Here is a 24,647-nt window from a genome sequence, read left to right on the forward strand (position 1 = left end):
AGAGTGAGAGAGGAAGAGCAAAGTGCTACTCCAAGCGTGCAGTAGTGCTGGTACTGGAGAGAGGAGCACCAGTGAAAACCAGAATGCTTCTCAGCATGTCTGCAGCAAATACTCTTCACATTTGCACACCCGGCAGGGCATGCTGGGGGTCTCTCCTCCCCCAAGTTAGCATTGGGACTTTGCTGTGCAATACAGGAATGTAAACTGCTCTCTGCCATGTTGTCATGTTTGGTGAACTTGAGCTGCATAATTTAATTTGCTGTTATGTCTGATTTTTGTGTCTCCCACCTCCCTGCCCCAGGGCTGTGCATCCTGGAACTGGTATTACCCTTTCCACTACGCTCCCTTTGCCTCGGACTTCGAGGGCATTGCAGACATGCCTTCAGACTTTGAGAAGGGCTCCAAACCGGTAGGGCTCCTGATTTATCAATTCATTCCCTGCTGATTTGCCCTCTCATCCCAAGTGTCCCACACCTGTTTGTCTGTTCTCAACAGTTCAAGCCTCTGGAGCAGCTGATGGGGGTGTTCCCGGCCGCCAGTGGCAACTTCCTGCCGCCAACGTGGAGGAAACTCATGACAGACCCAGTGAGAATCCCTCTTGTATTCCTGTCTGTGGAAGCTCAGGTCATCTTGCACTGGTGTGAAGGGGACCTGCTGCTTCTCACTTCAGGCAGAGAAATGCTGCAGACCAGCAGGGAAAGGTTTTGGAAGATTGCAATGGTCCTTCAAAATCCTTAAAAGCTATTTCTTGGAATTCAGATGTCATTTCCCAGCTCTCTTACACTTCAGATGGTTTAGTTTCTTCCAGAAATCTTCCAAAACTTACTTGGGGAGCAGATAACTTACCCTAATTTCTCTCTCCTCCTTAATTTCTTATTTTAAATCTCAGAATAGTGCAAGTGCCCATCCTCACTTTGTATTTAAATGGCTTTTAATGAAAGCTGTTTCTGTTATCAAAGACCTGTTTGGCACCGTGTGACATTCTGAACCCGTGTCAAAGTTGGCTTCAAGGGTGATTTTTGTTTTTCCAATTCCAGGAATCAAGCATCATTGACTTCTACCCTGAAGATTTTGCTATTGATTTGAATGGGAAGAAGTACGCTTGGCAAGGTGAAACTTCAACTTTCATTTTTTTTTAATTTTTAGACATTAGTCTTAAAAACCTATAAAAATAGAAAGAAATTAGAAAATTATCTTAGTGAGAAAATGCTGCACAAAGGTAACTTGTGTTACTTGTTGTGTATTTTACAGCAGGTGTATTTTTGTAAAGAAATCAGTATGAATAGCAAATTATGATTCAGTAACTGATTTTGGATTTGCAATGATTATTGGTAATTTCAGCAGAAGCTCTAGATTTGTTCATTTGTCCTGAGCTAGAGTAATCATTCTTCTGTTTTTATCAGCCTCAGCATGTAATTGTCTTTTGTCTCCTTTGCATTTAATTAATGGATCTTGTTCTGCACAATCAGTGGCTCATTAGTGCTGTGCCAAAAATACTTTGGGGAATATAGAAATATTTTGGAGCACACAAAGAATGGTAAAAGAGCTACAGCATTTATGCAACTTTTCCTTTCTTTAGAGGATGTTAATTTCCAAGGTCTGCCAGATTCTGTGGCTGGGTGTAATTTACACTGCTGCTAAAGTTTTAGGTTTTCAGTTTGAGTGCAACAGGTTTTGTCTGACTAAAGCCACAGAAAGATCTGACTTCTGAAACAAAAGTGTGATTCCTTCAGATTCACACAGTTCTGGCTGTTTCTTGGCTAAGGAATCTTATCAGAGCTTGCCATGCTGGTGTCTGTTTTTGGGAATGTTCTGGATTTTCTCAACAAGTGGGAGCAAACACTGTTTTGGTTTTGCCAGGTGTGGCGTTGTTGCCCTTTGTGGATGAGCGACGCCTCAGAGCTGCCCTGGAGGAAGTGTACCCTGACCTCACTCCTGAAGAGAGTAAGAACTGGGGTGTTGAGCTAAAGAATTGGGGTATTTTGTTGCCACCCATGAAATTCACCATAAATGAACAAACAAGGTGTCCTCAGTGTTTGGTGGGGTTGAGTTTATGACACTCTTTTCCTCAGGGGTGCTGCTGGTAATCAGAGTGATCCTCAGTGGATTTGTTTTGTAACACTTGTTCAGGTTATAAATGTTTGTTTTTCTGTTGTACAGAAATAACATCTGGTTCTTGTGGGTAAAATGTGGAGGTCTGTGGGGTTTGGGGTTCTTTTTTATCAATTCTGTCTGTATTTGCAGTGTTACTCTATTCTAAATTCAGTATTTCTCCACTGAACACAAGATTCCCATTATTTTACTGCCTGCCAGCTGTCCTTGGGACCAGACACATCCTGCTCTTGGGATACATTGTCTTTCCTCTGTTCTCAGGGAACGTTCAGAGCTTTCTCCTTAATCACAGTGAAGCTTGGCTTTTGTGGAGGTGTCACCAGGACAGCCTTGCTGGTTTGCTGCATTCCTTCCTTCCCTGTTTCCTCTGAACCCTTGCCCCATTCCCATCATTTCTCCAGGCAGGAGGAACAGCCTTGGCGGTGACGTCCTGTTTGTCGGGAAGCACCATCCACTCTGTGACTTCATTGTGGAGCAGTACAAGACCAAGAACACAGAGGTAGGTTGCACTTGTTGTTCACTGGGAATGGTGAGGTGGGAGGTCTGAAGGTGCTGCAGCTGAAAACTTCCTCCCTAGGCAGTGGACATCCCACCGGAGCTGTGCCACGGCATCCAGGGAAAGCTCACCCTGAACGACAACGCCGTCCTCCCGGATCAGTGAGTGTGGCTTTTGGGGTGGGTTCTTGCTGCTACAGGAGCCCTCCTGCTCTTATGGCAGCCAAAATGTTTTTGTGCCCACAAGGAGTAATTTAAATCTCCAGACAAGGCCATGTGTGTAGGTGTGAGGGTTCAGAGCAGGTGGGTGTTACCTCCAGCATGGGGGAAATCCCCAGCGAGTGAAATTTGCACTCTATGGTCCCCTTTTTTAACCTCTCAACCTGGCTTTTAAAGCAACCTCAGATATCTTTAAAACGCTCTAATGCATTTGTTTATTTGCTGAGGAACCTTTGTTTGTCATTTTACCTGTGGAAGGCTGATTTTTATGTGTTTAGTTATTGTTTTATGAGGTAAATGAGGCCTGGGTAATAGAAGTGGTAGTGCTCAGTGGCCTGGTTCAGTAGGGTCATGTTTTGGCTTCTCTGCTTTTGTGTGGATGTTAATGTGGTCTGATGTGACTTCCCATTAGTGCACATTGCTTAAAAACCCCAAAACTCTGCTTTTTATATGCTAATCTGCATTACATCAGAGAAAAATCCAGGTAATGATAGTTTAGATATATTTTAGCTTTGTCCATTTAGTCTGCAGCACTAAAATCAGGGCTGTTCCCAGCTACACTTACTAAGAATACTCATACTTTTAGTTTTCTTGATAGTGCATCCAGTCTGAGGACTGATCAGTGTAATCTTCACCTTGTAGGATGCACACTCATTTTCTGACTGTGCTCAGAGATACAAGCAGGTGTTCAGTGCCTCGTTTGCATTAAGTGCACAAACACTGGCTTGGTTGGGCAGAAAATGTACCTCAGATCACTCTAATAGACATTTCTCCATTCTTGTCATGGTTGAGAAGAATATCACCAAGTCAGAGTTGTTCCTGGAGGGAACCAGAACAAGAAACCTCTTCTGTCCTTGCCTTCCCTAGACAGACCTAGAGAGTCCCCACACGTCTTCTGCAAAAGAGGTGACATTGAGAAATAAGGATTCAGTCACTCCAGTGCTTACAGAAGTACTTGGTTTAGGGGAAAGGCAAGTTAACTGTGAAATAAATGTTCTGCAGGCTTAGTTGGCAGAGCAGCAGATGGTGGGAAATGTGTTTGGTGGTGTTTTGACAGAGTTTTTTCTCTTCACCAGGGTGGTGCAGTCTCCTGTTCCCATGCTGCGGGATCTAACACAGAACTCTGCAGTCAGGTCAGTCAACTGTGGGCTTTCATGCAGGGCTGTGCAAAGTGCAGCACCCAAAACACTGAAAGTCACTTGAGATCTGTGTCATTTTTATCTCCAGAGAGGTACAGCTTGGTTCAACCAGAGCAACAACTGTGCAGAGAAGTAATAAATGCTGAGTTACACTTTGTCAGGACACTGTAGGAAGGATGTCCTAAATGGGGATGTAGTTGTGAGTGATGAGTTAAAGGAAGAGCTTGGCTTTTCCATCTGCCACTGTCAGGAGGCTGGAATTGTTCTGTGCTGCTCCCCATTCTCTGTCACAAGGATTTTTCCTCCTGTCTTTGGAGGTGGTATGTGCAGTCAGGGCATTGCTCTTCAGGCTGTGTCACTCAGGCTGAACTTTCCAGGGAACCATTATTCTGTTTCCTTGTAGCCTCATTCTTTCTTGGTCCTGGAAAACATTAATTCCAACTGGAGGAGTGAGATTATTCTGCTTTTAGCTTTCTTGGTCATAAAGCAGTGACTACTATTTCACTTTGCCTTCATTATGCAATGAACCTAATCCTCAAATACTTTCTTCTAGCATCTCATTCAAAGATCCACAATTTGCTGAAGACTTTGTTTTCAAGGCTACAGTGTTACCTGGGGCAAAGTAAGTGTCAGCTGCCAGCTTTCAAATCATTCAATTCTGATTTATCCATCTGAGTATTTGCTCTGATAATTACTTATGGAACTGTTCTTATTGTTCAGGAAACCTGCTCCAGTTCTGAAGCCAGGAGACTGGGAAAAAACCAACAATGATGGCAGGCCCTGGAGACCACAGCTTGGCTTTAACAGGGACAGGAAACCAGTGCATTTGGACCAGTCAGCGTTCAGAACCTTGGGGTAAGGCTGTGGGATCTGCTGCCTTGCTGGGGTGACTGCCCTCCTTTTTCCTTTTTAAACTAAAAAAAAAAAAAAAAAAAAAGGGATGGGCATGGAGTGTCCAAGCTTAGGTGCTGGTTTTCCATGTTGGACACTCAGCATGTGATATTTAAATTCAATATTGCTGGAAACTGAACACGACAGCGATTTTGCAGTAATGCCTTGTTTGCTTTTTGGGATTTTTTTCCCCCTCCTAGATAGTTCTAAGTCACTTTCCTGTTGTTTGGGGTTTTTTAAAACTTGTTTGGTGGATGCTTGCTTGTAGGTACAATGAGAATATTATGCACAAGTGATAATTAAAAGTGCTAGCGAAGACAGGAATCTCTTAAGTTTTTATAAACAAAGAAGCTTTAAAAATTAAATGGGTTTCCTTATTGGGGAGTGCAAGGAGCCATGCACTTATCAGAGCTAGAGAAGAGAATGTTTTAAAGGAGACTGGTAAATAAAGTTGGGCTCTTGTCCTTAGGATGAGAAAATACCTTCTTCATCTTATGCCTCTGGGGGAGCTGCAAAAAGGAAAAGCACTCCCTTTTAGGAAGGAAAAGCAGAGCTGTCCTGGGGCTGCACTTGAGAGCCCTCTTGCATGTCACAGTTGCAATAAAAAGCACAGCTGTGCCACTGGAAACCTGAGCACTTCCCTGGGAGCAGCTCCCCAGCCCGTGTGTGTGTCGGGATGTGCCTGGGCCCCGATCCACCAGTGCATCCCTGGCTCAGCAGAAAGAGAGGGGGTGTGGGATGGGCTGGCAGGCAGCTGTGCTGGGACACGGAGCTCACCACAGCCTCCTGACCTTGCCATTTCTTGCTGTGACAGGCACACGATGCCGAGGGACAGGGGCATGCCAGGGATGTACCCCAACGCGGTGCCGCTCGGAGCCTACGGCAGCCCCTACGCCAGGCCCCTCATGGGCAGCCAGCAGCAGATCCCCAAACTGCTGTCAAGTAAGTGCCCTCTGCTTCCTGCTTCTCACAGCTGGGTTGGTCTAAACATCATCTCTCTTTATCACAATTTATCTGTGCTTTCACTTATTTGTCTGTGCTTAAATACAATCTGGAAAGAAGAATGTGGGGAATGGGATGACAGAACTAGCAGACAGGCATCCAAATTCATCTCCAAAAAGAGAGTATTTTTGTGGGTTTGGGGAGGTTTTTGGGAGCCTGGCAGTCCCTGTGCTGCTGTTCCTGCTGAGTCCTGATGTGTTGTGGGAAAAGCTCCAATGTGCTCTGTCTGTCCCACGTCCCTGGACCTGATCCTGCCAATGATGCACTCCCAAGCTCTCATCCTCGTGGCACCCGAGCCCCTTGTGCTGAACAGGCAGTGCTCTGCAGGCAAATACCCCCCAGTGCCATAGACGGGTTCAAACTGAGGAGGCTTGGAGCCACTTCTAGAGGAGAAATCTCAGTCCATCTGTTGGCCTTGGAAAACTGTCTGGTGGCTTTCTGTGATGCAGGCCTCCCTCCCCCTCGGAGCGCCACAGCCGTCCCTGGTCGCTGTTCTGCAGGTGTGCCTGGCAAAGCACAGAGCAATTGGTTGGGCTTTTCTTCCCTCCTCCCCGTGCTGCTTTTTCCAGGAGGCAGAGGTTGCTGTGCTGCTGTTGTGTGGAGCAGCAGGGACAGGAGCCAGGTGGAGCTGCCTCGTGCAGGCTCCTTCACCGCGCAGGGTCGTGCGCCAGCCGCGCTGTCCAGAGCCAATTCCTGCCACTCTGCTTTCATGGGACACCACTGTGCTGCTCACTGCAAACGTGTCCTCTGGCACTTCACTGGGTGGTGTTGTTCCTCCTCTTCTGCTGAGACTGTCCTAGGAGATTAGACTTAAACTCTAATTAACTTCTCATTTGCACTGACTGTGGCGTCAAGTCTTTGCAACGGATTACAGCAGCGCTTGACTTAGAGTTTGGAGATTGTTTCTTTCAGTGCCTCATTATTTGGGACCTGAGGACAGCTCATGTCCATTGGGGGGATGGATCAAACAGCCTGAGGGCTGTGTTACTCCTAGAACCATTCCCTAAACCCATCCTGCTGCCTGGCTGGAGGGTCAGGTGTGGTGAATGCTTTGTGGGGTGCTCCCAGGACGAGTGGAGAGACGAGAATCTCTACTCCATGTTTCAGAAGGCTGGTTTATTATATTATGGTACATATTATATTAAAATGATACATTAAAACTATACTAAAAGAATAGAGAGAAAAGGATTCATCAGAAGGCTAGAAAGAACAGGAATGGAATGCAATAACAAGCAGCTTGTGACTGCTCACAGCCTCAACAGAGGTGGCTGTGATTGGTCATCAAGTGAAAACAACCCACATGGACCAATCTAAGATGCATCTGTTGGTAAACAATGTCCAGCCACATTCCACGGCCATCAGATAGTTAATTGTTGACATTTATTTTTCTGAGGCTTCTCAGCTAGAAGAAAAATCCTAGCAAAGGATTTTTCATAAAATATCATGGTGACAGTCAGGCCCCAGCCTGGCCCACCTGGGTCTGTCAATGCCAAGTGAACCCTGTATGCCTCAGCTCCTCTTCTACCAGGTAGAGTCAGACTTGCTAAACCCTTGTTAGAATACCTCCAGGTGGCACAGCCCTGGATTTCTGCTGGTATCAGCCTTTTGGTGTTCACCTGCCCTAAGATCATAACACATCCTGGATTACGGATTGTGTGGGTCTGGTGCCAAGCAGACCTGTGAAGATGAGGAGTGTCAGCAGCTCCCCAAACCCCACTGCAGTGAGGCTCCTGCTGAGTGAGAGCAGTCTGCCTGCACAGTGTGGTTGAGAATTCACGAGCACTTGGGCTGATTCCCCCCAAAAACGTTCTGCCTGGAGTCCCCAGAGGTGTTCCTAGGTCTGGCAGCATCTTCTTCCCTTTTGCAGTCACCTCTTCACTCCCTGAGTGTCTTCATCAAAGCACTGGTACCTTCAGCTGGAAAATCAAATTAGGAGAAATGGGAAGGCCTCTTGGATGACACAAGGTTGTCTCCAGTGTCCAAGTTGTGTCCATCAGCTGTACTGTTGTCACAGAACTGCAGTTGTGGTGTGGCCGGGCTGGGAAGCACCTGGAGCCCACACATCCCTGAGAAACCACAGCTGATGTGGTCAACATCCCCACATTCAGTGGGACTGATGCAGAGCAACTTCCCACTTGGTGTGTGGTGTTCTCATGCACATGCTGCAGTAAAATCAGCCTGCAGAAGGGCGATGCGGTCAAGCCAGGAGCCAGCTCCTCCTCAAGAGCCTCAGGGCTGGGGGTGTTCCTCACCAGTGCTCCCTGATTTGCCTTGGATGTGCCAATTTTCAGCTGATGAATAATTGTCTGTGCTGATAACTTGGGGAGTCAAGTGCAGGGTGGCAGCGCTCTGGGAATGGCGGGTTTGGCTCCTGCAGAGCAGGACATCTGATTTATGACTTGCGTGGCAGGCAGTAAACTTGTCAATTAGCTGCCTTGGAAAAGTGATTTTGATTAGTGCAATCAGTAAACACAAAATCTTCTCTTTGATTGCCACCCTGATTAGATAAATTGTTACTTGAGGAGCTGGTAGACAAGGCAGTTTCTTTGGCCTTATAGCTCTGGGAAATGCCTAAGTTTTGCAGCCTAAAGCAAATATTAATTGTCATTCCTTCTCCCATTTTGTACCTTTCTGAAGTGCAATTCACTGCTCCAGACTCTCTCCCTCCAAGGTTATTCTGTCAGCCATACAAATGAATAGGGGAGCTTTAAATGTTTTGATGATGATTTCATTGAAATCTTGCTTAAACTGAGCTGCAGAAAGGTGTGGTTACAGCAGGAGACCTGGGTCCTTGCTCACATGGAGGGGAAGGGTCTGGAAACAAGATGTTGCCTGTGTTTGTGTGCTGCTGCTGTCTGTGAAACTTGAAAATCATCAGAAACAGAGTCATTTTAGGACATTTTTGATTGAAAGTTGTGACACTCATGCGCTTCACCAAACTTTTAAAGATATTTTAAGCTCCAGTTGAAAAACTGCTCATTTTCCCCTAAAGCAGTGTTGTGGATTCTGTTGCCCTCCCCTTGTAGTCCAAAATAAACATGGCTTTGTGTGTGTGCAGCCTGTTCAGGCCTGGAAAAGCCCTTGAGATTCCCAGGCTGATCAGCAGGGAAGTGTCACTTCCCTACCCTCAGTCCTGGTCTGCTTCAGGCTGGAAAAGAGGAGCTGAGGAGCATCGGTTGGTAGCTGTGTGTGTGGGGGGGTGTAAAACCAGGCTCATATCCTGGTTGATGTAGTTGTGTGTATAGGTGTAAAGCTGAATAAATAACCCTGCATAAAGGATAAATGAAGAATTATGGGCTGGATTGGCTTTGCCCAGCAGGCTCCCGGGAAGAGCAGAGCTGCTGGGGCTGGGAATTTATTTGGTGTTCTCTTTGCTGCGGCTGAGACAGACAATCCAGGCAGAGCTAGGAGAGAGGCACAGACTTATTTATTTTATATTTCCCCCTTCCCCTTTCCGAGGGAGGCCAGGCTTCCATGTCCTGGCCCCTGGCAGCACGGCAGGGTGTCCGTGTGCCGCCCATTATCCAGCTGCTGGAACCAGCTGTTGGAATTAGGTCACACTTGAAGGCCATTGAAAGCCATCAAAGGTGTCAGTGAAACCGGAGCTTTTGATTGACGCTGGCCCCGAGTGCTGGGGGCTGCCTGGGTGCTATTGAGGAGCTGCTGCTTTTATCCTGTTTGCTGACCAGGTTATTTAGAAGGACAACAAGCGTTTAATTGCGGGCCCTGTTAAAGCAGTGTTGCTCCTGCCTCGCCTTTGTGCAGGGCTGGTTTGGGTGGCACAAACAATGGGTGAGTGGGTGGTCTCCTGCACGCCAGCACTGGGGCTCTGGCCAAGGTTTTACCCAAAAGGGCTTAATTCAGTCTGATTCCATTATCTGAGACATCATTAATAGGTTTTTATTAGTGTGTTATCACTGCCCACAGTAACTTTTAAATGTACCTTTAGTATCTTTAGTGATAATGTATTTATATCTTGTTTTAATGAATGCTTTGTCTTTTGCATCCTAAATATAACTATATTTACTTAAACATGAATAAAACAGAATCATCCACTTTATTCCATGCTCTGGCCATTGTTTTAGTTGCCTTTATGGAATAACTTAGCCCAGTCAGAGGGAAACTGGCCCATATTTTGCCTTTGTTGGTCACAAACGTGGTGTGTTGTGGTAACACAGTGGTGAGTGTGTATTTGAGTGCCTGTATTTTTAATGTAGTAATGAATGTACTGGTAAGATATATGAATATTAAACTGAGTTGTTAGGGTGACAGACAAGGTTTTGCATCTTCAAAAATTCAAGAGGAGACACCTGCAAAGCATCTGAGCACTACCAACGCTAGCTGTAGCAATTAAAATTCATAATTCTCCGTTATGAAGCTTGTTGGATGTGCTAGAGCCAAAAAAGTTGCTTTTTCTCTGTTGACAGCAGGACTCTGTCCAAGCCAGCAGCAGGAAGCCATGACTTGGAGCGTGTTTGTGGCACATCCAGCTTGAGCTTTCCTGTCTGGCTTCTCAAAAGCAGCCCTGGGGCACGCAGAGGAGTGAGCACAGCTCGTGAGTTGTACTTGCTCTCTCTTATTTTGCCATCTCGTTTTGCCCTCCAGATCTTCGGCCCCAGGAGTCCTGGAGAGGTCCCACACCCTTGTTCCAGCAGACACCACAAAGGTAAGGCAGGAGGGATGTGAAACATGCCCAGGAGGGTGGACTGGGCTTTGCCAGCCTTCCCAGTGTTTGGTTTTCCCTTCTCTGTTTGCAGTATTGTGGTTTAAAATTGTGGAAATGATGGTGTATGGCAGGATTTTTGAGTTAATTAATGTCCATGATTTATTGATGTTTTGAGAGCCCACTACGTGGTGTTCATCCTTTAAAAGGCTCGAGTACTTTGTATTAAAAAAAAGGAGGGAAAAACACTTTCCATTAAAACTCAGGCTTCAAAATTAACTTTACTGTTGGTGCTTTGGTACCGTTCTTGGTTCTTTGGCCTTTATCTTATTGAAGCTTTTGAGATACTATGAAATTGAACACAGAGAGCTTAAAACTGCATTAGATTTTGGACAGGCTAAACAAATTTCTTTTTAGGAGGGCTGTGGAGCTTAATGAGGCATAACTAATGGTGTTCCACTTTTATCATTCCTGTGCCACAGCCGCAGCATTAGCACAGACCAGCCATTGATTCTTGCTACAAACCTCTTGAAGTCCTAATCAGCTTCTTTGGTACAAGTTTTTCAGGCCTGACAAGCCCATTGTAGGGCAGTGTCACTGTAGGTCAGTAGTTATTAGTTGCCACTGAAAACAGTTTCTTTAACTACTTAAGGCTGAACTGAATTAAATGCAGAAGGGACTCAGGGAAGGATTATGGAATCTGCAGCCCAATAAGTGCCATCGAATAGAAGGAATGTGACATGGTTTGATAATCAGGGATGTTTTACATGCATCCCCTCATTGATGGCTTGTGTGTCCTCCGGTGGGGTGGGCTCAATAAACCCAGGCTACCTGTGTCAGCTATGAATAATGACATTTATTTATGTTTATGGAGGAGGGAGAGAAGTTTCTGCTCCAACGCCCAGCCTTTTTGTCCCCTGGGTTTATTTGCAAATGTTTCACCATTGAAAATATGGGCTTTGGGGGAATTTATTGAGCTCTCCACAGTCACTTTCCATGGCAACCATTTTGATCCCCACTGAAGTAAGCCTGGCTCCCTTGTCCTGTGCCTCATCTGTGAGGAATATTGTAAGGCAAGATTCATTCATAATGCAAACTTTAATACTGCTTGGGCCATGGGAGTTGCCACTCCCACCCCTTAATTAAATCCAATTTATATACTTTTATTTGTGAAGGACTCTGCTGCAGGTCTGTCACTTGTCACTGCCTTCCCTTTGTTACACTGTGCAGGGTTTATGAAAAGCTCTGCCAGCACTGAGGATAAGTAGTTCTGCCGTGTTCTTGGAAGGTTTTGGATTTGGGGAGCAGATCAAACATGCTTAGAGCTGGTGTTTAGTTGCTGTACAGAGGCAAGCACAGACTTAAGCAGAAGGTTAAACACAGAGACACTTGGTACAGGAAAAAGCATCTGAACCTGCTGAAGGCATTTTGAGTTTCCTATTCTTTCCCTGGGAGCTGCTGTTCCCCAAACTGCTGCCCCCTCTTGCTGCTGCAGCTCTCCAGGAGCCATAGGTGCCTGGGGGAGAGCAGCCAGGGATTTCTGCTCAGGGAAGGAAGGAAGGAACTGAGGGAGAGGCCAGCCCTGCTCCAGCCCTGTGGGATGGAGTGGGTGGGCAGGAGACTGGGATATCCTGGATTCACCACTCTGAGTAAGAGATAAGCAAGGAGCCCTCTCCCTGCCAGATGTGCTATTTCAGGGATGGAATGGTACAGCAGGGGCTAAACTGGCTCTTTCTTCCCAGGCCTGGGGGGAAAATCCAGGAACATAAAGCTGCTTCTCCATAATTCAGCTATTCCTGTCTCCTGTGCAGGATTTCTTGCTTTTAAACCTAGTGGTGCACCTTGGTGTGCAGCAGAGAAACTGAATTTTGGGGTCCCTCTCTCTTGTCCTGACATTCCTGGGCACTGCAGAGGTGGTTTTTGTGCTCTTGAGCCAGTCCAGAGTTCATAGAGAGAGATTTGCTACCTGGCTGATGGAGATGGGTCATCTGGTTGAACAGATCTTTTTTGCTTAATCTATTCATAGCAGTAATTTCCAAAGTGGCTGGGGTGTGAGGACAGGAATGTTTTCCTGTGTAAATTCTCCTGAGTTTAGCTGACCTGGCTGAATGATGTAACTCTGGAAAGTGCCTGTGTGAGCTCCTGGGGTGTTCCAAGTGGCACAGTTCTTTTTTTGGTTACAGCTTTGCTGTGTACAGATCTCCACCCTCAGGTGATTTAGATCACCAAACAGTGCCCCAGCAAAGCAGTGATGTTAGTGGTGTTGTGTTTAAGTTGTTAAATATCTCAACTTTTCACTAAATAGCACTTTTAAAATGCCAAATAAAAAATAATGTTAAAAGAAATTTGTGTCAAACTTCCCCATTCCAGGCATGGAGCAAGAGCTGGCCTGTGAGCCTCAGTCATATTTATCACCAGAACTTGTTGTAGAGGGAGAATGATTGTTAAAGAAACCCCCAAAGCTGGGGCTATATAGGTAATTCTCTGCAGTTTTCCTTATGGCTGAGCAGTGTATTTCTCCTGGAGAGTCTTCTGTTTTCTAGGAATCATGAGGGGGAAAAAATCTTAGTACTCAAAATACTAAGTCAAAAGAAGCGATTATGAACAAAGGAAGAACTTAGAACATAGATTTTGAAGATTTCATCCCCACAAATGTAAAGTGCTCTTAGTTTTAACAACAGCATGGCTCCTTCTGAGGGGTGGCATGTAGTGCAGCAGGTAAATCTGGGATACAGAGCCTGTGTTCTCTGCTGTCCCCATCCCCAACCTGGGATGCAGAGCCTGTGTTCTCTGCTGTCCCCATCCCCAACCTGGGATGCAGAGCCTGTGTTCTCTGCTGTCCCCATCCCCAACCTGGGATGCAGAGCCTGTGTTCTCTGCTGTCCCCATCCCAAATCTGGGATGCAGAGCCTCTGTTCTCTGCTGTCCCCATCCCCAACCTGGGATGCAGGGCCTTTATTCTCTGCTGTCCCCATCCCCAACCTGGGATGCAGAGCCTGTGTTCTCTGCTGTCCCCATCCCCAACCTGGGATGCAGAGCCTTTATTCTCTGCTGTCCCCATCCCAAACCTGGGATGCAGAGCCTCTGTTCTCTGCTGTCCCCATCCCCAACCTGGGATGCAGAGCCTCTGTTCTCTGCTGTCCCCGTCTCCCTCCAGGCTGGCCCTGCTCTGCTCAGCCAAGTCCCTCTTCAGCAGGGGTCAGGAAGGATTAACTGTCTCCACTCTCCATGTTTTTCCCTCACAACATCATATTGTCCTGCAGGCCCCACCTGCTCTGAATCCTTTATGGAGTTGTCCCTCAGCCGTGCTCAGCTGTAACAACCCGATCACGGCTGTAGCATTTCCCTAAATATTTTGAATCAAACAATATTGGATGTGTTCTACCTGTTGCTTTCTAATTATCATGTCAGAATGGGTACTTGAAGGAAATGAAAACATTTCTTGCTGTGGGTAATCCGGGATGGCAAACTGGGCCATAATGGATGTCGGATCTGCGTTCCCATATAAACTGTACACCAAATGTCAGTCAGCCCGTGCCAATTAGTGCTTATGTTGCTAGGTCACCGTGGTCAATTGAAAACGGCATCAATAGAACTTGAAAAGGTTTCTTCCCGATCAGACCTCCTGACATATTGAGCAGAATAATGGATGGGAAAAAGCAGCCAAGGCCCCTACCCTAGATTCCGAATGCTCGCCGTAAGAATTCATTTGCAACCTGCAATTAACTGGGAAGAATGGGCTCCCAGAAAGAGTCTGGGCGTTCAAAGAAAGCCCCTGGCTCCCGTGTGGCACATGTTTACTCCTGGGGTGCTGGGGAGCCTTTGGGATCAGCAAATCTGCCCCTGCAGTAAGAGGTGCACGGAAGCCTTCCAGGGAATTGGAAAAATCTGCTGCGCGCAGCCGGGTTTGCTGCTCGTGGCAGTGCAGCTTCCAAGCTGTGCCGAAGGAAGAGGTCGGCAAAGCGGCCTTTAGGAGGATTTGGGAAAATATTCCCTGCTCCTGGTTTCTCACTAGCACTTGGCTGTCCATGCTGAGCTCAGAGACAAAGCCAGGAGTGGGTCTGTGCTGTGGGACGCTCTGCAGGAGCCCCGTTCCCAGTGCAGTGTTCTTTCCTTGCGCAGAACCGCCGGAGCCGCTCCTCTCCTCGCCTGGAACCGCATGGTGCCGTCCCCAAACCAGTTCCAGCCAGCTCAGTACCAGGGCCTGGGGCCCATGGGATACCCACAGAGACCCGAGGACCGCATGGACAGGGGCAGACAGGTAGGAAATGGGGCCCCACGTGCTGCGCTGTGCTCCCCTCCCAGCCAAGGCTTCCCCCCAGCTCCTGTGGCTGTGGAGAGGGAGTGTGGCATGGGCTGGCATTGCTGAGCTGGCTTTAGTGTCACTGTGTCACACAGTGGCCAGCCCCTCTGGCTGTACCCCTGGCACAGTGCCCATGACATGGTCACTCTCCTCCTGCAGCCTGAGGCAAGCACTGCCACCAGTCTTCCTCTTCCACAAGGAAATCTGCCCACTGGACAGTTTGGGTTCTCCCCAGCATGTTTAAAATGTAGATTCTTGCAGCTTCCTGAATTTCTCCCCTGAAGTGCTTATTGGCTTTCTCTGAGCTGAAAATCTGCTTAAGGCAAATGTTGGGTTCTCATAGCCAGGAATAAACATGTGGAAATAGCTGTCTGCAGTTAAAAGGAAACAAGCAATAGTGAGAGGAGAACTTCATCCAGAATTGCAGGTTACTTGGTCAGCAGTTCATGATAATGCCACAGAGTGAAAATGCTGCTTGAAAGTAGCAGGTGACTCTGCTTAGGGAATTTTTTTGGGAGGTGTGATCCCAGTAAAACACTCTGCATATGCCGTTGTACCAAACTCTGGGTGTTTACCCTGCTAAACACTCATTTTAAATAAATTTTTGATATCTAGGTTAAACTCCTAGTTGTACTGCTGTTTGTGGAAATCAGACTGTGGGAAGGTTAGTGACCAGTCCCAGGGAGGAGGAGGTGACAGCCCCATTGCCCTGTCCTTTAAGTGGAAATTAAGGCACAAACTGTTGGAAACGTGCCTTCTGCTGGGGCCTGATTCAGCTCAGGACAAGTCACTTTTTAGTCACTCCTAGTTTTAATTTTCTTCCTCCCAGCCTGCTCACCTGCCCAGTACCCAGATGTGTGTTACATGGCACAGCACCAGTACAAACCCTGCCAGCACTGGTTGTGGCTGGAGGCAGAACTCAACACCATAGGTCATAATCACACGGAAATAATGGGGCCTGAACCTTGACTCAACCAGTGGAGCTCTAAAATACATTTTAAATTTGGATGAGGTGCATTGATAGGATCAGATTTTGGAAATCTTTCATTTTGTGCCACACAGGTTTACCCAAAACCCCAGAGCCAGAGGACTAAATCCCTGATTGCACTAATCCATAGCAGGGGCTGCCGTGCTCCCGGGGAAAAATCAGGGGAGGATCTTTGTGCTGTTGGAGTCTGAGCAGGGTTTAATTAGTCTGGGAAATGAACTCCTGGAAAAGTCTGTCTGTCATGGCACACCCTGCTCTGCCCTTCATCTCGGGCAGGATGCACTTGCTAAAGGAATCTGTGCTTGGAGCACTTCATTCCCAGCTGTAAATTGTGGTGCCCAACAGCTGGAATCGTGAGGGGGAGCGGGAATGGTTTCCCAGCAGGGTTTACAGTGGGGGCCCAGGGAGGGTATCCCTGTTAATTCCCACTTTGGAGCCCTGTGGACATCCACAGCCTGGGTAAAGGTGTGGTCTTGCCCAGAACAGAATTCCCCCAGTGCTGGCATGGACCCACCTGCAGGTGCAGGAAACATTTAACCCAGCAGTTACAACCCTTTTTTTTATTTTTATTCACATACATGATGAGTTCATGATTAAGCACAAATCTTTTAGCTCCAGTGAATTTTGCTTCCTTAAAAAATTCCCTTTGCAGTTGGCTGCAACTGTTTATCTGCTTTTAATTTTCTTTTTTTTCCTTGTTTTTTTCTGTTCTTGTTATTTTTAAATGAACTTTCAGATGTCATTATTTCGTCGAGGCTGGAGTGAAATGAGAAAGTACCTGAAAGGGTTTAGGGTGCCAGCCTAATCATTGAATCCGGCCTTGCTGCCTGAAAATTTCAAAGCTTTAAAGCCTTGAAAAGGGATTCAAGTGGAAGTGGTGACACGTAGCAGCATAAATAATTATCTTTGGGCCCTTTCACCTCTGAATTCTTTTTTTACAGCGTACAGAACATGGTCTGAAGAGGTTAATAAACACGCTGCCGCAGAGTGCTTACAAAATTAATGCAGCTGCCATGGATCTGGGGGGCTCCCTGGGAGTGGGGCTTTGCTGCCTTCCAGCTCTCCCAGAGAACCAAAGAATGAGCTTGCTGGGGTGGTGCAGGTGCTGGGCAGTTTTATTCCAGCCAGGAGCAGCACACAACGGAGCGTCCGCATCCGCGGCTGCTGCAGCGCTCCCACACCTCCGCTTTGTCCTTCCCTGCTCATGGTTTGGAAGGGTTTTTTAAGGGATGTAGCCAACTTGTTTATTTTTTTTTTTAATTGAGTTCATCAAGCCTGGAAACAAACCTTCCTGCATGGGCAGGCTGCAGGAGCCTCCCTGGCAGGTCTGCTCACCGGCTCCTTGGTTTCCGTGGTTATCCCAGCCGCCGTGTGCTGTGAGGAAGAGAGATTCCTCTTTTCAAGGAAGGAAGTCCCTTTTTCCTTCCACACCCAAAATCCCTGAGTAAAGAGCAAACCAAGCCTGTAGCTGGTGTTGGTGCATCACTTTTAATTAACTTTTTAGTCTCTGCATTGTTTGGAAATAATTTTGAATGCTTCAGGGGCGCTCTGTGAAATTTTCAAATGGATTTTTCCACTGGATACTTGATGTACCAAATGCCTGAATTTAAGTACAAATGTACATCTGATTTGGAGTAATTTCCAAAGTGGGATTTGGATCTCTTTGACCTCTTACTAAAGCGAACGAGTGCTGGAAAACTCCTCTTCTGCAACAAACACAGCTTTCGTTTTTCCTTAAAATACCTTTGTGTAAAAATGCTGAGTGTGAGCTGCCCCACGTCTCTGACTCCAACATTTGTCCCTTTGCAGCAGAGCACAGCAGAGGTGTCACAGGTGGGAAGTCCCTTGCCCACGGTGCTGGCTGGGGATGGATTTATTTGGGATTCCAAAGCTGGTGCTGCGCAGCTCCGCTCTGCACCAGGCAATCCAGCCCCAGCCGTGTTTTTGGGAGACTCCAGAGCTGGATGAGGGATGCTCAGCCCTGCCCCGGCACCTCTCTGTGCAGAGGATGTTTTGTCCCTGTTCTGTATGGCGCCTCGAGCTCACCCCACTTGTTTACTCGTGCTGCTAATCCCAAAAATAAATGCTTGCTTTTGTTTGTTTGTTTGCAGGCGTACGGCCCCGGGAGGCCCTACCCGCTCCCACCTCCCGCAGGAAGGTACAGCTGGAATTAGCTCCTGCCTCCTGGGTTTTTTTAAACATGGAAAATGTCTGGGTTTTTTGCTTTTGTTCTTTTTATTATTTGTGGGGCGAGGGGGAAAAAAAAAAAAAGAAATTGTTAAGCACCATCCCTGTAGTTTTTAAACGGATGCCTGTTTTAAATGTGCGCATTTCTTACGGACCTGATGATGAATTTTTGGGAGGGACTGGAAAGAGCGGATTGCCGTCGGACGAGGTGGGAGTGCTGCATTGTCCTTACATATCCAAGCTGTGCTGAGCGCTGCCCGCCACTCTCAACTCCAGCCATCCTCTACTCCACACACAAGAGCCTGAAAACAGACAAGGAGTTGGAAAGAATGCCCAAAAGTGGGATTTTATGAACTCTCGGGGCAGACCCAGCAGGCAGCCGGCGGCGCTGGAAGACACGGCCCTGGCTGCTCCTTGGCAGATGCTTCCTTCGGCTTCTCGGACTCTGAAGTAAAACATTTCAACTTTTTGGATGTGTGCCTCTTTCTGGCGTGGGTTTTGTCATGGCATAACCAGGCAGGGGCCGTGGGTTTGTCTGTTTGATACCTAATTTAAAACGGCTGCGAAGGGCAGAAATTCCATTCGTTTTTAGCACTCTTTCTAGGGATTTTCTGTGTGAGTGTACCAAATCAGTAAATATTTTTATTTGCTTTATAAAGTGGCTTTTGAAATTCTGAGCAGTGGCGTGTGGTTAATTTCCAGCCCCCTCCAGAGCCTGTTGTATCTTTTACCTGTGTGCACGCATTCCTGTTGATTTATTGGAAAATAATTCCACCTAACCTGTAGCATTTAAAAATATTTGTTTAATTAAAAAAAAAAAAATTAGGAAGGCGTCCAGTTCAGCTTTCCCTTTGGATTTTTCCATTAAATCCAGGTATTGTGTAAATCAGTAAAGTTCCCAGTCCCACCCTGGCCCCGACTCCTTGGTGCTCCCTTCTTTCCAAACATCCAGTTGTTAATCACCAGCAACTGGGGGAAAAGCCCTGACAGCCCCTTTTAACTTGGAAGGAAGAAATCAACCTGGATTCATTATTTTCAAGTGATGGAAGGTGGAGCAGAATCCTTCATTGTGATGCAGCATTCCCGGGGCTGGGAGCTGCCAGCCCTCCCCAGGGCCTTCTCCCACAGCTGGGAAAAGATTGGGGTGCTCAAAAAGAGCCATTTTGCTTTTCCAGCAGGACAAAACCAGCTCTGAGGGTGAGTTTTCATGGGAATGGGCTGGAGGAAGGAGTGGGGTGGTTCGCCTACATTCCAAACGTGGATGGACTCGGGTGCTGGTGGCTTTGTCCCTTGCTCCCGTTTTTTGGGGCACAAAAAGTCTGGATAAACATTTGGGGGGGGCTGCTGTGGGAAAGGCTCATCCCTGCAGGCTTCACTTTGCCCAACCCTTCACCCCTTTGCAGTCTGATCCTGAGAGGAGCCAGCCTGGGCCCTGGGAGCTGCGCTGCCCCCTCGGACCCTTGGAGCGCTCCTGGGTGCTCCGTTCCCTCGGCTCTGGGATGCAGGACCTGGCCGGTCCCTGCACCCCACCTCCCTTCCTGGGGCTCTGCTGCAGCTGCCTGTGCCCCCAGCTGCTGGGGGGCTGGGGGTCACCCTGGGACAGCGTCCCTGTGGAGCTCCTCTGGCCGCTTTGCTGACAGATAATGTTTTTTTACCCAGGCTGGAGCTGAGCCTGACATATCCCCTTGGATTTAACAGAGTTTGAGGGGGAAGCCGCTCACCAGGCTGGGCTCAGTCCCACCCCAGACACTCTGTTTCCCGTGGGACCCAGCAGGGAGAAATTCTCCCCCATGGAAAAGGGAGGGAGCTGGGGGGGTCCCCGTGTGGCACCTGCCGGGAGGGGAAGGGGGTCTCTTTCCAGAAGAACGGAGGAGATTCCCTTCCCCTCCAGGCTCCCGCCTGGGGACGGGTCTGGGGTCTAGCAGAGGCCAAAATCCCAATTTTCCATCTCAGAATCGTTCCTTCATAGCACAGCCGGGAGTGGCGAGGCCCCCAGTGCTTCTCAGGGCTGGGGTTCAGCGGGTCCCCAAGGATGGGGGAGCCTGGCAGAGGTGGCAGGGGTGTGGAATTAAATCCTTGGCAGCCGACAGGGAGGCAGAAAAAGGGATTTTGAGGTTGTCCTTCACTCCGTACACCGAGAAAGAAGCAGCCGAGTCGTGAGAACAAGGCTTCCTTTTATTGTTTAAAATAAAATTAAAATAAAAAATAAAAGAAAGAAAAAAAAAATTGCCGGAAAGTCCCGAGGAGCGTTTCCCGACGTGCGGGATCTCCTCGGAAAGCGGCGCGGGGATGAACCCCGCTCCGGCGCAGCGCACCCTCCGGCCCCGGCTGCTGCGGGGTCCGATCCCGGCGGGAAGCGGGGTCCAGCCCCGGGAATCCCCGGGCTCTCCGTCGCCTCCGCAGGGCTCTGAGCTCGTCGGGAGCTGAGCCAAGCGCCGGGGGCTTGAGGCGGCTCCGCGGGACGCGCGCCCCGTCCACGCACGGGCATTCACTGACTGCGCGGTATTTAATAACAACAACGAGAAAAACGGGGTTTTCCCCTTAAATCCGAGCACCGGCTCTGCCGCCTCAACTGAGCTGCGGCTCAATTTACCTGGGACGGAGATAAGAACGGAATGGCACTCGGGGGCAACCCCACGAAATGAATTCGGCCGAGACGAGGGTTGGCTGCGGCGGTGCCCGCCGGGGCTCCCGGGCTGCGCTGCCGCCGGGGCGAGGGGCCGGGCCGGAGCGGAGCCCCGCGCTGCCCCGGCCGCCCCCGCCCCGTCGGGAGGAGCTCCGGGCGGCCGGGACACGGACACGCGTGCACGCCACCGCTCACACACATCCACTCGCACTCACACTCGCGCAAGCACTCGGCGCTGCCGTCGGGGCCGTTTGTCCAAAAACAGCAGAGACTTAAAAAAAACTCGAAGGGAGGCCGGGAGGGGACCGGGGGTGGGGCGGCCGTCGGCGATCCCCGCGGGCACCGGGCAGGGCGGAGCGTCCGGTGCCGGAGGAGCGCGGCTGTCGGGGGAACACACGCGGGGCGCACCGATTACCACGTCCTGCCGTAGAGCAGGTTGGGGCTGACCATGCCGCCGTTGTAGTCGACGCCGGCCGAGTCCAGGGGGGCCAGGGGAGCCACGGGGCCGTGCAGCGCCGGCGGGCTGGGCGACAGCTCCTCCAGGTCGGCCGCCTGCCCCAGCGAGCCGGGGTGCGGGTGCGCGGCGGGCGCGGCGGCGGCGGGGCCCGCGGGGGCGGCCGGCCCGGGGCCCGGCGTGGCGTTGCCCGGCGGCGGGCAGGGTTTGCCGTCCTTCACCAGCACCGGCACGGCCACGCGGCGCGGCGAGGGCTGCTGGCACAGGCCGCCGCTGCCGCCGCCGCCGCCGCCGTCGGGGTGCAACTGCTGGGCGGCCGCCTTGTCCTTGGCCTGGCGCTTCATCTTGTAGCGGTGGTTCTGGAACCAGATCTTCACCTGCGTGGGCGTCAGGTGGATCAGGCTGGCCAGGTGCTCCCGCTCCGGCGCCGACAGGTACTTCTGCTGCTTGAAGCGCCGCTCCAGCTCGTAGACCTGCGCCTGCGAGAAGAGCACCCTCCTCTTCCTCCGCGGCGCCGCGTGCAGCGGCACGATGGCCTTGGCGCCCTCGGCGATGCCGCTCAGGCCGCCCATGCCGGCCACGTTCATCCCCGCCGACGGGCCCATGAACCTGGAGACTGAGCGGGGCGGCCTGCTCAGCGCCCGCCCCGTCGGGGCCGCGGCTCCCCCCGCGCCCGGCCGCCCCCCTCTTCCTCTTCCTCCTCCTCCTCCTCCTCCGCCGCGCCCCCCGCGCCCGCACTTACTGCTGGAGTAGCGGGGGTCGCCGCCGGGCCCGTACCAGCCGCCGCCCGCCGCCGCGCCGCCCCGCATCCCCTCGGGGTAGGCGGGCAGCTCGCCCACGTTGCCCAGCCCGCCGTTGCAGTAGCCCCCGACGGCGCCGTGCGGGAACTGCGAGACGCCGTGGGGCATGTGGTAGGCGGCCGCGCCCGCGGGGACGTGCTGCGGGACGGCGGCGGCGGCGGCGGGGGGCACGGACGCCTGGCGGTACGGCCCGAGGGGCGCGCCCAGCCCGCCCGCCCCGTCCATGCCGCCGAACTTCTTGTAGCTCTCCTCCATCGGGCTGAGGATGTCGGTGACCGAGAAGGGCGTCGTGTGCTTGGGGCTCAGCGACATGACGCGACGGGGCGGGCCGGGCCGGGCGCTGCCGCCGGCACCGGCGAGCCGTCCGCGGCGGCGGCCACCAGCCCCGGGCGCCGGTAGCTCGCCGGTTCTTTTAGCCCGGCGCCGGGTTTACGCCAGACGCGGGGGGGCGGAGCGGCGGCGGGCGGCCCCGGCCCCTCCCCGCCTCCCGCCGGCCCCCGGCCCCGGCCCCCTCCTCCCGGCCATTGTCCTGCGCCCGCCCGACGGCTCTTAAGCCCGGCCACGCCGGGGCAGCGCCGGAGCGGCTCCGAGCGGCCCCGGCCCCGCCGCCCTCGCCCGTAAGTACACGCCCGGTCCCCCGATCCCCTCTCCACGGTGCGCGGCCACCCCCGGGCAGAGCGTCCCGGCTCCCGCCCGGCCCCGACGGCAGCAGCGGGGCAGCCCTGTCCCCTCTCCCGGCCGGGCCCCGGGGCAGAAGCTCCGCGGGGCCGCTCCGGGGCCGAGCGGGGTCTCTGTCGGGCGAGCAGGGTCTCTGTCGGGCCGAGCGGGGTCTCTGTCGGGCCGCACGGCTCCCGCCCGGCCCCGGCCCCGGTGCCGCGGGGTGCGAGGCCAGCGGGGACCCCCGCGACACCGGGGCCCCTTGAGGGCCGATGCTTCGTTTGCCGTCGTGCTTTCGGGTTTTTTTGCGGTCGATCTTCGTTTGCTCGTCGGTTTTGGCGCAACGAAAGGCTCCCCCGGGGCAGCCCGAGCCGCGGGCGGGAGCGGCTGCGGGGCTCCTGCCCCGGCACCCCGCGCCCGTCGGGGCCGCTCCGGGGCTGAGCGGCCGGGGCGCTGCCGGCCCCCGCGGCCGAAGCTGTGCCCCGCTGCCCCGGGCCGGCACCGACGGGGCGGGCGGAGCCCGTGCGCGGGGAGATGCGCTGGGTGCGCGCCCCGGGGACGCGCGGGGCTGCGCCTGGCCCGGGAATGGGTAAAACTCGGTGCGTTCAGGGAGCAGCTCCGAGGCGCTGCGGAGTTGGTACCCGGGGCACTGAGCTCGAATTGGGGAGCCAGGGGTATCCCGCACCCTCCCGACTGGAGCCGTCCCCTCGCAAACCCCGACTTTTCCCTGGTCCTTTTGGAGGCAAGGCACCTGCAGCGCCGTGGTGATTGTTAAAAATAAAAGATAAAAGATCGGGGCGAGCACAGTTTTGCATTTTAAACTTTGTGCTCCGCGCTGAAACTCTGGGAGCCCGGCGAGGGTCGGGAGTTAAACGGGTCCCGAATCCCCACGCGCTGCCGTCCAAATCCCGCCTTCCCGACACTTCTGTTCAGTTGCAATCTTCCCACCAGAATTCCTGGCCCCTCCATCCTTTTTTTCTTCCTGCACCTCTCTTCCCCCCTTACTAAAAAAAAAAAAAAAAAAAAAAGAAGAAGAAAGAGAAAAAGCAAAATCCTCTCTGCATCCTTGTGGGAGCAGCACAGGGGCTGCCCCACGGGTGGGGACACTGCTGGGTAACCCAGGGCGGGACACAGCTCTGTTCCTGGGGCCGGGGCTCCAGCACAGCCCCTGGTGCCCACCAGTGTCACCAGTGTCACCAGTGTACTGCTGAACTGTGTCTGAGCCAGCTCTTCTTTCATCAGAGTCTTCCTCCGAAGGCTGATTTTTATTTTATTTTATTTATTTTATTTTTTTATTTTACTTTTATTTTATTTCATTTTTATTTTACTTTTTTAAAAATTTTACTTTTTAATTTAATTTTCTTTTATTTTACTTTTTAAGTTTTATTTTACTTTGTTATTTCACTCTACTTTTTTATTTTACTTTATTTTATTTTTTTTTATTTTACTTCATTTTTCTTTATTTTTTTATTTTACTTTACTTTTTTTTTACTTTATTTTACTTTCTCATTTTATTTCACTTTATTTTATTTTATTTTGACACCTGTAGTTCTCCATCCCTACTGGAGCAGGTCCTCTCCTCTCTGGGGCTCACACTCCAGGAAGGAGCTGCTGAAACCTCCCTCCTCCCTGGACACAGAGGTGCCCGTGTGCTGATGGATGGATGGATGGATGGATGGATGAGAGGCACAGCGTGGTGTCCCTGCTGCTCCTGGTACTGTAGGGATGTGCTGAGTGTGAGCCCCAGAAAGGAGGGGACCTGCTCCAGTAGGGATGGAAAACTGCAGGTGCCAAAATAAAATAAAATAAAATGAAAAAGTAAAATAAAAAAGCCACTGGGATCTCACGGAGGCCTCAGTGCTGCTTTGGGGACAAACCAGGCAGAATAAGGGGAAGGGCTGAGGGGGACAGGTCCTGTTTCTGTCAGCTGGGATTTTGGGACGTGGCACAAGGTGGTCTGTAGGGATTCCTGTAGTGGTACCAGCCCCTGCTCACACACCAGGACCCGGGCTGGGCACCTGGGGCACAGGGCCAGGAATCCAGCCAGGGTGTCCCGGGACAGCAGCCCAGGAAGGGGGAGCTGGGGGAAAAGGGATCCTGAACACCACGGC

General features: G+C 51.0%; 2 protein-coding genes across 2 annotated transcripts in view; one reads left to right on the top strand and one right to left on the bottom strand.

Moving 5' to 3' along the window:
* The window catches only part of XRN2 (5'-3' exoribonuclease 2), a 33,121-nt gene extending 14,445 nt beyond the window's left edge, over nt 1-18,676 (top strand). The window contains exons 18-30 of the mRNA XM_064415468.1: nt 302-409; nt 496-585; nt 1,038-1,110; nt 1,861-1,944; nt 2,514-2,611; nt 2,690-2,769; nt 3,903-3,959; nt 4,519-4,587; nt 4,686-4,820; nt 5,671-5,798; nt 10,464-10,524; nt 14,644-14,782; nt 17,924-18,676. Coding sequence (XP_064271538.1) covers nt 302-409; nt 496-585; nt 1,038-1,110; nt 1,861-1,944; nt 2,514-2,611; nt 2,690-2,769; nt 3,903-3,959; nt 4,519-4,587; nt 4,686-4,820; nt 5,671-5,798; nt 10,464-10,524; nt 14,644-14,782; nt 17,924-17,986 — 1,185 coding nt within the window. The 3' untranslated portion in view covers nt 17,987-18,676. The remainder of the gene's footprint in view (nt 1-301; nt 410-495; nt 586-1,037; nt 1,111-1,860; nt 1,945-2,513; nt 2,612-2,689; nt 2,770-3,902; nt 3,960-4,518; nt 4,588-4,685; nt 4,821-5,670; nt 5,799-10,463; nt 10,525-14,643; nt 14,783-17,923) is intronic.
* Nucleotides 18,677-21,036: 2,360 nt separating this feature from the next.
* NKX2-4 (NK2 homeobox 4) lies at nt 21,037-22,191 on the bottom strand. The gene is made up of 2 exons (XM_064415867.1): nt 21,822-22,191; nt 21,037-21,695 (listed from the first exon to the last, which is right to left on the bottom strand). The coding sequence occupies exons 1-2, from the start codon at nt 22,189-22,191 to the stop codon at nt 21,037-21,039; spliced, it is 1,029 nt and encodes a 342-aa protein (XP_064271937.1).
* Nucleotides 22,192-24,647: the final 2,456 nt, after the last annotated feature.

The sequence above is a fragment of the Passer domesticus genome, chromosome 3, assembly GCF_036417665.1.
Source record: "Passer domesticus isolate bPasDom1 chromosome 3, bPasDom1.hap1, whole genome shotgun sequence".
Lineage (NCBI taxonomy): Eukaryota > Metazoa > Chordata > Aves > Passeriformes > Passeridae > Passer > Passer domesticus.

Coding starts and splice junctions, on each gene's coding strand:
- NKX2-4 (XM_064415867.1), bottom strand. CDS start 22,191: ATGTCGCTGAGCCCCAAGCACACGACGCCCTTCTCGGTCACCGACATC. Junction 21,696..21,821: donor CGACCCCCGCTACTCCAGCA/GTAAGTGCGGGC, acceptor CGCCCCGCTCAG/TCTCCAGGTTCATGGGCCCG.